The 13,273-nt window shown below is 29.2% G+C and overlaps 1 protein-coding gene across 1 annotated transcript; it reads left to right on the top strand.

Annotated features, from left to right (window-relative positions):
* Positions 1-12,102: 12,102 nt before the first annotated feature.
* On the top strand, positions 12,103-13,192 carry LOC109157310. Its single transcript, XM_019305210.1, has 4 exons — positions 12,103-12,431; positions 12,500-12,652; positions 12,747-12,846; positions 13,051-13,192. Exons 1-4 carry the CDS (start codon positions 12,401-12,403, stop codon positions 13,190-13,192), a joined length of 426 nt encoding a protein of 141 aa, XP_019160755.1. The 5' UTR covers positions 12,103-12,400.
* The last annotated feature ends 81 nt before the right edge of the window (positions 13,193-13,273 follow it).

Genomic DNA, 13,273 nt, shown 5'->3' on the forward strand with positions numbered 1-13,273 from the left:
TAATATGATTGACTTAATTATATTTTTTATTTTTTTTATTTTTTAAAAACAATTATTATTATTATTATTATTATTATTATTATTATTATTATTATTATTATTATTATTATTATTATTATTATTATTATTATCATTATCATTATCATTATCATTATCATTATCATTATCATTATCATTATCATTATCATTATCATTATTATTATTATATCATCATACCCTTACGTCATTTTACATGTTAATCTAAACAACTAATTTTCTCAAATATCTTTTACGAACCATTGATATAATTCGCTGGTCAAATTCGCTAATATAATCCGCTAACGCTAACCGCTAACTGCTGATTGTCAAACAAGGATATTGCGAAGTTGTTCTCAATTCAATTTGTTGTGTGATTTGAATAGTCTCTTTGTCAACAAATCATTCAAGTAATTAATATGATTAGCTTTATTAATTATATTTTTTTAATTTTTTCATGGTATTAATAAAATACTTGGTAAATAAATATATAACATTATTTTGTATTATAATTTTGATATTTAATTAAAAAAAATAGTGCACAAAAAAAGGTAATAGACAATGTGTGAATATAATCAATTGATGAATTTGAATGTAAAGAATTTTTACATTGGAGAAATATAAAGACAATATAACTAATAAAATTATTTCTCTTAATTAATTTATTAATAATGAATTATTTTTTTTTAATAAAGACATTGTAGGGACAATGTAGCAAATATAATCAATTGATGAATTTGAATATAAAGAATTTTTATATTGGAGAAAAATAAATACAATATAACTAATGAAATTATTTCTCTTATTTTTTTGAATACTACTAGCTCTATTACATTGTAGAATCTGTTCATATACTTTCTCAACCTACTGAAACACAAAGAGCCAATAACGCCTCCACTGAGGCTCGAACTTACAACCTTCCAAATGGAAATCCAACCCGGATACCATTAGACCACATAGTCCTGGTTTATTTCTCTTATTTAATTTATTGATAATGAATAATTTTTTTTTGAATAAAGGCATTGTAGACGCATAATTCTAAAATAAAAAATGATATGTATTATTTTTTGTTGTAGCTACTAAATTATTATTTTTAATTAATTTAATAAGAGTAAAATAGAGTACTAATTATGCCAACTTTGATTGGGATGAGGTTCGAACCTAAGACCTTTAAATTCTTATTAAAATCAATGAGTAAGTTAACGGTGAACTAACAGAAATTAACGGAAAAAATAATATTTAACGGAAAAGTTAACGGAAAATCACATTCATTAAGGATAAATTAGGAAATCTTAAGGAAAAATTAAAATCTGATCAATCTGAGCCATTCATTTGATTAAAAAATTTGACCGCCATTTTTTCTACCCATTATAGGCCTAACTCTCTTGGGCTCTTATATATATACTAGTTTTTAACGCGCATTGCGCGATTGGGATAATGCCCAATGATTTTTTTTAAATAAGTATTTTAAAGTATATTAAGGCAAGATTATATTGAAATTGTTCGTGCATAGATAATTGAAAGTTGAATTTGCGTATTTAAATAGGTAATTCTTCTCCCAAAGGTTGAGTCCCCAACCCCAAGGGCCCCCCACACTCCGACCCGACAGAGCATTGTGGGAAGTTGTAAATCACGGTGACTCAATGGTTTAGCAGACCCACTTTGGACATAATTCCTGCATTGCCGCCGCCGAGGTTCAAACCTTGGTCTCTTCTCCGAAATACTACCCACTACACCATTGAGCTAAGCTCGTGCGATTTAAATAGGTAATTCTAAGTTTACAAATGCAAGATAATATAGTCAATATTGATTATAATTGTCAATAAAATAATTGTATAGGTATGATTGAAACCAAATACGGGACATAAGGGAGAACAAATAAAAATTAGGGCATAAAATATTAAATATATACTAATATTGTTTGAGGAGATTCCGACATTAGGATTTGTGGTTAAGTTCTATTAAGACTTTAATATTAGAATTAAATTAATGGTGTAGTTATAATTCTATATTAGACTTTAATATTAGAATTATACTAACGGTGAATTAACGAAAAAGTTAAATGGATAATCATATAATTAAGGATAAATTAGAAAATCTTAAAAGAAAAAAATTAAAACCTGGCCTGAACAATATGAACAATTCATTTGATTTAATAATTTGGCGGTCATTTTTTCTACCCAATGTTAATAATTAAATAAATTCGCTGGTCAAATCCGCTAGTATAATCCGTTAATGCTAACCGCTGACTGCTGATTGTCAAACAAGGACATTGCGAGGTAGTTCTCACTTCAATTTGTTGTGTGATTTGAATACTCTCTTTGTCACAAAATCTCTCAAAAGTAGTTAACATGGTTGGCTTTATTAATTATATTTTTTAATTTTTTCATGGTATTAATAAAATACTTGATAAATAAATATATAGCATTATTTTATGTTATAACTTTGATATTTAATTAGAAAAATAGTGCACAAAAAAGATAATAGATAATGTAGTGAATATAATCAATTGATGAATTTGAATGTAAAAAATTTTACATTTGAGAAAAATAAAGATAATATAACTAATGAAAATATTTCTTTTAATTAATTTATTGATAATTAATAAATTTTTTTTCACTGAATAAAGACATTGTAAGGACAATGTAGCGAATATAATCAATTAATAAATTTGAATATAAAGAATTTTTATATTGAAGAAAACTAAAGACAATATAACTAATAAAATTATTTATCTTATTTAATTTATTGATAATGAATATATTTTTTTTTTGAATAAAGACATTGTGGACACATAATTCTAAATTAAAGAAATCCATATGTATTATTTTTTGTTGTAACTACTAAATTATTATTTATATAATTTAATAAGGGTAAAATAAAGTACTAATTATGCCAACTTTGATTGGGATGAGGTTCGAACCTAAGACCTTTTTTTTTTTTTTATTGAAATCAATGAGTAAGTTAACGGTGAACTAACGGCAATTCTTAAAAGTTTAACGGAATTAGTAACGGTGTGTGGGTATTTTAGGAAATTTTAGTGTAAAATTTAAATCTGATCAATCTTTTAATCAATCTGAGCCATTCATTTGATTAAAATCTGTGACCGCCATTTTTTCTACCCATTATAGGCCTAACTCTCTTGGGCTCTTATTAGTATAATAATAGATAATATATATATATATATATATATATATATATATATATATATATATATATATATATAGTAGATATATATAGTAGATAGTATATATATATATATATATATATATATATATATATATATACTATCTACTATCTACTATATATATCTACTATATATATATATATATATATATATATATATATATATATATATATATATATTAGATATTTAAATGTAATTGATTTAAATATTGACGTATTAATATCAAACTTTATAAAATAAAAAATAACTAATGCCTCCCGGCTCCAACTAGTTTAATTTTAAACCCATGACCTCTCATGAAAATACTATTCACTCCACTCTACCTTAAAATCAACTAATTTTTCATTATTTTGTGACATTTTATTAAAGACTATCTTAATTAAAATGAAAGTTGTAAAGAATTTTATTTGTATTTTCAAAATAAGGTTTCATGCAAATAAGAATAAGCTAGATTATATATATATATATATATATATATATATATATATATATATATATATATATATATATATAGGCTTTGGATCTGGTGCACCCCTCTAATTAGATGAGCTCATGAGGCCTAATAATACCCATTGATTAGATTCCCATCTATGGTTGAGATTAAAAGAAATATTTTCAGTTATTATCTATGGTAAGGTTAGATTAGTAATTTGGTTAGCTGATTTAATTAATGAATTAATTTAAAAGGAATATGATTCATCTTTTGATGCTTTTGAGGATGGAAATTAATAGATTCTATTAATAAAAAGATTAGATAACATATTTAACGTGAATAAGCTGGTGATAGTAGGAGCAGCAAGTTAGGACTTTCAACAAATGGACATTGGCAGTCACGGTAAGTGCATATACACAGCATAGTCTGTGCGTTTTCTGGTTTTTCTGGTAATAATTGAGATGTGAAAAGGGTCTAGGGGTGGTCGTTAGCATGCGTTCAAACCCCGTGTGCGTCCGGGTACACCTGCCTGTGCGTACATATATACTTCCATCGAGATGTTTATGTGTTGTTTTTGCTTTGCCTTGTACTGCTCAGTGCATGTGTACTTTTTTGTCCGTGCATATTAGGTTGTTTTTTGTTTTCGTCCGTACATACTTCGTGTCGGTGCATATGTTGGTTTTTGTATAATGCTTATAACATATACGCCGTTCTACCTTACAAAAAACCTGCTCTGTGTCCGTGATTTTGGTATTCTTTTGGTTTGTACCAATAAGTGCTTGAACGGTTCGAGTCTGTGCGTATGGTCGTTTTGAATATTGCTTATCAACTGGACGATGAAGGGGGGTGTCCGAGATTGGAACGTTGCGTTTTTTTTATTAACAGGAGTTAGCATTTTAAGAAACGGGTCTGTACATAATTCAATCTTATATATATATATATATATATATATATATATATATATATATATATATATATATATTATACATGTAAAAACGCACAAACCTTGGGGCCTATGCACATACAATAATTTAAAATGCACGGACTACATAATATACTACATAGTGTAAATGCACGGACTACATATGTGTGTTATGCACATTTCCATCTACTTATGCAAATTTCAAAATTTAAATAACCATGCATTAACCAAAAAGCTGGGTAATGAACGGTAATAGCAAATTGACCATAGAAATAATGCGTAATACCAAATTGGTCATCGCGGGGACAAATTCACTTATATATATATTATATATATGTATATACGCACAAACCGTTGTGGACCAATGCATAGACAACAAATTATAATAATATATGCATTAGTACACCTAAAAAAAAGTGCATGTATGGAATGCGTTGTAGACGAAAGGTACATGCATAGTTGCGCACTTGATATCATGTGCGAAAGGCAGTGTAAAATGGACGAATAATATTTCATATTTAAGTTTTATCGCACTGTTAATAAGAAAACTCGAAATGACATCTGGTCCAAGCCCGAAGCAATACATAAATACAAACAAAAACGTAGAGTTGGGGATAGAATAATAATACTAAATATAATAAAGGTGTTCAACGAGACGAGTCAGTTGTCCTCATGGCAGAGTTGAAATTCATTCGGCGATGGGTGTTGTTTTGAAACAGCAGGATATCATACATATATATCGTGTGCGTAAGGCACTCAAGGCACGTGCGTCACCTCCGCAAAGACCACATCCCATGAAGCATAGGGCTGTCCAACATAACACTCCATGTGTCGCATCGCGAACACACCACAATCTACTTTATTCTTGGCATCGCGACACGAGAGGGAACCCTCCGGGGCGTGAACCTAGTGACCTTCAAAAACATTGCGGTGGCCTCCACATCCTCCAAGAAAACGGTCAAGAACTCATGCTACAAAAATGACATTGTATTAATATATAATACAGCCTAGTCCTTAACAAAATGACAGTGTGGCTATAACTACACAAGTATATATTGAATATACTATTAGAATTAAATTGTTAAAAAGACATACCAGCAAAGCAGGGATGTGAAGATACTTGTCTAGTGCGATATCACCAACAGAAATGCACACACATTGTCGCTACTGCGCCCATACCCATCTCATATTATTCATTTTTAATATGCTCAAAATTAAAATTCCAAACCCACGATACTAAATCTACACAAATATGTTTGACATGCTTAACGCAATTACAATATCCCCTAATTGCACATACTATATCCCACAAAACTATACTGGAACGCACATACTATATCCCAAAGATGCATTTACCTTCATTCCAAATCGCAGGCAATTCTGCCTATCCCCCTAAAACAATAGCAAAAAAAGCCCAAGCAAATATACAGATAAAAAAGACAAAAAAAAAAGGCAAAATGCACGAAATGTGCTTGTAAAAGATGGTAACATGGGTGCAATGAACATAACTTACGCTAACATGGAATGCACACGCATAGTCACTACTGCGCCCATACCCCACCCATAGTATTCATTTTTAAAATGCTCAAAAATTAAAATTACAAAACCAAACTACTAAAACTACACAAATATGTTTGACCAAACTTAACGCAATTACAATATACCCTATATGCACATACTATATCCCACAGAATTTATATTTGACGCACAAACTATATCACTAATATGCATCTTCCTTCATTCCAAAATCGCAGGCAATTAAACCTACCCCCCTAACACATTTACAAAAACAAGCCCAACCAAAAAAATTCTGAAACAGGATAAAAAAAATAATAATGCAGCAAACACCAGAGCCCCAAAAAAAAAAAAAAAAAAAAAAAAACCACAACCCATAGAAAAACACGAGGGCACAAAGTGGCAACCATTGGAGCACAAACCTGCGAGGAAAAACAAGAAGACAACCATAGACATGCAAGACACCCCATACTTGACTTCAGAACTCCAAAACCCCCAATGTTGTAATAACTTACGATTAACCACAAAAAACCCTAAATCTAAACCCAAACCCTAACAAGTAGCTTGCCATACCCCGCCTCCCAGGGCGATACCGGGTCCGCCGCCGACCAGACGCCGGACATGCAGCGTCCGCCCAGTAGCCACGCACCCACGAAAAACCCCCAAACTCCAGGCAAAAAAACGGCGAACCAGTTCGACCGCCATTGGAGCAAACATCCAGCGAAAAAAAAAACACAAAATTACAGGGGATTGCGATTACCTTCGATGGAACCACCATTACCCCGTCGTTGCCTCTTCGATCGACGTACAATTGACGCCACCATGACGAGCTTCACCGTCGAGATTTTTGGATGGAGAGGGAGAGAGGATAGAGGTCACCTATTGATGTAACTCTAAGAAAAAAAATATGCGCTGGGAGTAGTACTCTAGCAGATGGAAGAGACAGACATAGAATACAAATGGTTTAAATCTCATTGCAGATTCCAAGGCGAATTAAATACAGCGTATAATAAAAAGCTAATGTGAATTTACAAAAAAAACCCTTATGTTACAAATTAGCTGATACACGTGTGAATTTTCCCTATTGATCTGGACCATTCATCTAAACTAATTAATGGTCTAAAAAGAGGCTCACGAACTCATCTGCCAAGGGGGTGTGCACCTGATCCAAAATCTATATATATATATATATATATATATATATATATATATATATATATATATATATATATATATATATATATATATATATATATTCATAGAACAAAATAATAATAATAATAATAATAATAATAATAATAATAATAATAATAATAATAATAATAATAATAATAATTAAGACTTTCAATTTTTAGGCAATTTTTTTTTAATAATTACCATGTTTAGATTTTGTTTTGACAAATAAGTTTAATTTTTTTGTGTTACAAGTCAAACCTCCGCCGCTATCCGATGATGTGCACTAAATAAATTTAATTTTTTTAATAGTATTAATAGTTGTCTTAATGATACAATTTTAAAAGTATAAGGATTAAATTATACAAAATTAAAGTACATGAACTAAATAGTATAAAGTCAAATGTATTGTGATCGAGCAGCATAGCTGTGGCCCTTCAAATGAGAGGTCTTAGGTTCAAACTCTAGTGTAATACATTAAGAAAGTATGTATGAACAGGTACTATATAGTAATAGAGTCAATAATATTCAAAAAAAAAAGTATAAAATCATATAGTACCTAGATATCCTAAATACTTTTACCCCACATAGCTAATTATTCAAATACTAAAATAAAACTTCTTAAATTATTAAAATAATAATAAAAGGCTTATATTGTTATTCTCTATATTTTGTTTGGAAAATATCATAATAATTCATTTTAAGTTGGTGTAAACTTTTAAAATTCAGGTTCTATTAATCTATTCCTAATACTTTACTTCCTCAACTCGTTATCCCTGAAAAATCTGCAGGTGGATAATTGCACAATATTAATATATTTACATAATAATTATTATAATAATTATTATAATAATAGTATAATTATAATAAAACATGGGTCGATATGTTTTTCTATAACTATAGTACAATTAATTTTTTGATAATATATATAACTATTATGTTAATTAAGCTAATAATTATACAAATATTAATATAATTACAATTAAACATGGGTCGTTAGATTTTTTTTTTTAATAATTACAATTAACTCATTAAGATATGAAGGAGAAAGAAAAAAGTAAAGGCAATATGGTGAAAAGGGATATATATAATATACTTAATGTATAAAAGTATCATTGCACATATATTAGTATAATTACCTAATAATTATTATGGTAATTCAGTTAAACATGGTCGTTGGATTTATTTTTATAATAATTACAATTAAATTATTTTTTCTATATTTATTTTAGTAATAATATAATTACATAAATCATATTACATATCAATTTTTTAAAGATAATTGCTGATAAATGAGTCATATATTATTCAATTAATTGAGTTATACTTTTGCACTATTCTTATAATCAAATAAATATACACTTTTAAATATTAGAATTGTTTATAATTTTATCTTTAATTTTATTATCTAAATATATAATAAAAAATTTTATTCGTGCATCGCACAAGTAATTGGGCAATTATTTGCTCGAATTCAAGCAAGGATAACATCAGAAAACATAATCAATCAAACTCATTTCATCAATTTCACTAATAATATTCATTGTTATAATTTATATAATTGTATATCGATCCAAATCTTCTTAAAATATTGCAACAATATCTATTTCGTGCAAGCACGGGTGAAAATTCTAGTTTAATGTAAAATAAAATAGCATTGATGATATGGTGAAACAATGGGTGATAGGGTGATGATGTGGCTAAAAATATCCATGTTTAGAAAATTAGTTTAAAAGTACTCATATTTAAGAAATAAGATTTAAAAGTATCCATGTTCGGAAAAGAACTACATGAATCACATACTTGAATGATCAGTAGTTCTATTATTGTTAACATTCTCGATCGAGCTCATGGCATAAGGTCTTCCTAGTGCATTTATCTCTCCTGTATGATTTACTAGATATTACATAGAAGTAAGATTTACTTAATGCACACCTTCTATGAGTTTTTCTTATATATATAAAAAAAAAAAAAACTATCTTTCTATGAACTAACTTAATATTTAATATTAGATAGATAATGATAATATAGCATATTATATTACTATTGACTAAAAAATATGTCACATATACATTTAATATATATATATATATATATATATATATATATATATATATATATATATATATCCAATGTATTCTGTTAGTGTTAAGTTAATTAAACGGATCCGTTAAATATAATATAAAAGAGGCAAACTCCATTTCGTCCACCCATTTTCCTTCTGCATCCTCTGTGATTCATCCTGATTTCTTGGCTAGAACCGTTAAGTATGATATAAAAAAGGCAAGCTTCATTTCGTCCACTAATTTTATTTCCGCATTCTCTCTAATTCGTACGGCTCATTTTCTCAGCAGATTCCTCCCATTATTCATCAGCTAATCTTTGATTTCCTATCTCTCATACGGTACCTATGAGGACCTGCAATCAGCGCAATCCTCTTTATTACATTCTCATCACCGGTAAGAACAACTACAATCAACGGCAGCGGCATTCAATGGGTATGAATATCAATTGCGCCTCAATGTTTAATCTAAGGTAAATTAATTAATATTTGTTGTTAATTTCATACAATTTGATGGCAGTCCTTGAATGCTCAAATACCTAATTGCAAAATTTTGCCAGTCAAATTAGTTATGAATTTCTTATTACTTTATTTAGTTTTGGAACATTGCTTGATTTTAGGATGTATGTAGCTACTTAAACTGCTCCATTGTACACTGAAGGCACCATCCAATAATTCCAGGCTTTTATTGGTTCCTTTCTCTAAAACTTTAGTTTGTAATTCCAACCTCTGTTATCTCTTATCCACCACCTTCAGGTTCTTACTTTCCCTGTTTATTCTTATTGTTGGATGGATAGTGATGCTTAGAGTTTGTATATTTAACTCTTTATGACAGTGTGGAAGTCTTGAAAGTTGCTTTATCGGGTGATATTTTCATTTTTGTTTGATCCAGAGTAGGAATAATAAAAAGATAAAATGTTTAGGTAGAGAATTCAATTCTGGTGGTTAAGGTTTCAGTGTCACGGTTTGTAATGCATATGATGTTCATTTAAAAACATAGTGAATCAAGGTTGGCTTTATAGGTGATGGTAGAAGTGTAAGTTTTTTTGTGAAACTGAAAATGCATTTCTATCTTGATAGTACTCTTTTGGGAACTTATGTGGAAAACTGAAAATCTTATCTCATGATAAGTTGCGGACCTGACCAACATGGATGGTTTCTTCTGTCTCACTCCACCGTTTTTTCTTCTTTTCTTCTTTTCCCTGTTCCAGTGTTGTTCCATTGCTGCCACTAAACAAGGCCACATTAGTGTTATCTATTATTCAATTTTTAAACCCCTCATCTAATTATTTACATGCTACAACTCAAAATCCGGGTCTGCCCTCCGCTGTTTCGTCTGGTGATGAACCTCATCAACAAGCAAAAGCAAATCATGATGATCATCATATTGTGGTGTATATCACAGCAACATATAATGATCACTGTGAAAATTCAGAGTATAATACAAGAGAGTAGTTGAGGTTCATTGGTCAAATTTTATATGTAGTAATTGTTATATGGGTCTAATAATGACTTAAGTAAAATAAACTCTCTTGATGTGATGTTGTTCTTTTCTCTATATATGAGATAATGATATGAAGTAGACTCGCAACTACGGATATGGGTTGTTTGACAAAGATAAACCATAAGTCTAGGATCACATCCCTCCATCACACTTGCTATCTTCACACGCTTAATTGTTTGAGAATTTGAGTTGTTATAGAAAGTTTTTGTCTATCACTTCTACTCCTGAATTATTTTTAATGATATGTAGCATACAGTAACATGAGCAGTGTGATGAGGACTTATTTTCTTATTGGTATTTTGGTATAACTAAACAAACTCACTACAATGGGGAGTGGATTTGCAATAATTTTTCTAAGGGAGTCAAAATGGGTGTGATGTTCTTTCTACTTCCAGTGCTTCATTGTTTCTCTAAGTTGTTGGACTACACTGGTGCATCTACATTACTTTCTCTTGATTTGTTTGATTTATTCTTGTGTCAATGGTGGATGTGTTGAATGTTGATGATCTCTACAGACCTGTAATGATTTGCGAGGATGATCACAACTCATTATGAACATCTAAGGGACTGAGTTATTCACAGTTGCAGAACTGTGCTGAGCAAAGCTAGATGATTTTCCCCTCACTATCCAGTGCTTTTATTGTGCTTTTGGATGTTTAGGAACCACATTATTTTAAGCTATAGATGATTTTCCCCTCACTATTCGGTCTTTTGTTATGATGGTTGCATCGCGCATAAAGGATAAGATGTAAAAAAGGGAACTTGATCCATGTCTTGAAATTCTTATTCAGTTTAGTTCTCTTACCAAAAAAAAAATAATTAGTATTTTACTTTAATTTTTATTGATATGACAAAGAGAGATTTTATTTCACAATAAATAATACTCATAAAAATGCAAGTTCAATTCATTTCCTAAAAAACTTTTTTACTCTGTCTTGAGCTATATTGTTTGAATAAATTTACACCCCCTAAATTAAAAGTTTTTCGCAACAAATTAACACACTAACAAAAGACCGGTATTTCCATGAAAATATATATCTTTTTCTGATATGCTAAGAATGTTGTATAGTTTTTATGCTTATCTACTCCACTCTCCCTCCCCTCTGATGCACATGCTTTCATGAATATCTTGTACTACTACTACATGTTCATAACATACATACATACATACATACATACATACATACATACATACATATATATATATATATATATATATATATATATATATATATATAATATTTTTAAATATTCTCTTCTAATTTAAGGTATAATATTATTTATTGTACAGAAATGGAATCTCACCTTCTAATTCCTCAAATCACAACTGAGATAAAACAATAGAGTTGTAAGGTTTGTGTTATTGAAAAGTTGAACACAAGAGAGTCAAAGACCAAACCTGGAAACTTGTACAAACCTATAACATTTCAAGATGAAGCGGTTACTCCTTTTATCATTCTCAATTTTCACCATAATTCTATTATGCATATATGTGGATTCTAAATATTTGTTATATTTTTTAATAATTATTGACATCTATTTTGAAATATAATTATAGGGCAACAAAGTTCAAGGAATGACTTATCAGAATGATATTGAACTGCTTGATGAAAGGCTCAAGTTAAACTCCACATATATTATCTCTAATGCATTAGTCTCTCGTGCTAATAAATTTTTCAATGTCCTAGATGAGAGATATAGGTTTGTTTGGTCAATTAATAGGAAAACTCTTATACAAGATGTTAATGATGATCAACAATTGGATTTGCAACCTTCTTCTGACATGGATACAAAACCATTTGGACAATTATATGCCTACAAATCTAAAAGACAAGCAATTAGTGAGTTTTGATTCTTTCCATGTGTTTTTTATTTGTGAACAATTATTTATATTTTGAACATATTGTATCAATCTAATTCTAATATTATTTGTAGATGTCATTGGAGTTGTGATTTCTAAACTACCTAGAGAATTTATTGTCACCAACAAGATAGGACAACAAAAAGCTAATGATTTTGTGATCGTTGATGAAGAGTATGTTTATTTAATTTATTTAAATTTGAAAGTTTTGAATTGTCTATTATAGCTTGGAAATAACCATAATTATTTATACTTTATTTTATATTTTCTTGCATTGTGTAACAACAAATAAAATATTATTGTCAACTAAGCTTGACATGATCTATTTATAAATTCTTTATTAATTTTTTTTTTATAAATTCCTTATTAACTTCATAGGCTTAAACCTATTATTTTCACAATGTGGGGAAATTTTACGGTTTATCAAGGCGTTGAAATTGACAAAGAACTCCAATCTGGAGATTATCCGGTTGTTTATCAAGGCGTTGAAATTGACAAAGAACTCCAATCTGGAAATTGACAAAGAACTCCAATATGCACAATATTGGTTTAAAGGTTTATATTACAAACCAAAAATATTGTAATTTTAATATTAATTTTA

Source organism: Ipomoea nil, unplaced genomic scaffold, assembly GCF_001879475.1.
Source record: "Ipomoea nil cultivar Tokyo-kokei standard unplaced genomic scaffold, Asagao_1.1 scaffold2779, whole genome shotgun sequence".
Lineage (NCBI taxonomy): Eukaryota > Viridiplantae > Streptophyta > Magnoliopsida > Solanales > Convolvulaceae > Ipomoea > Ipomoea nil.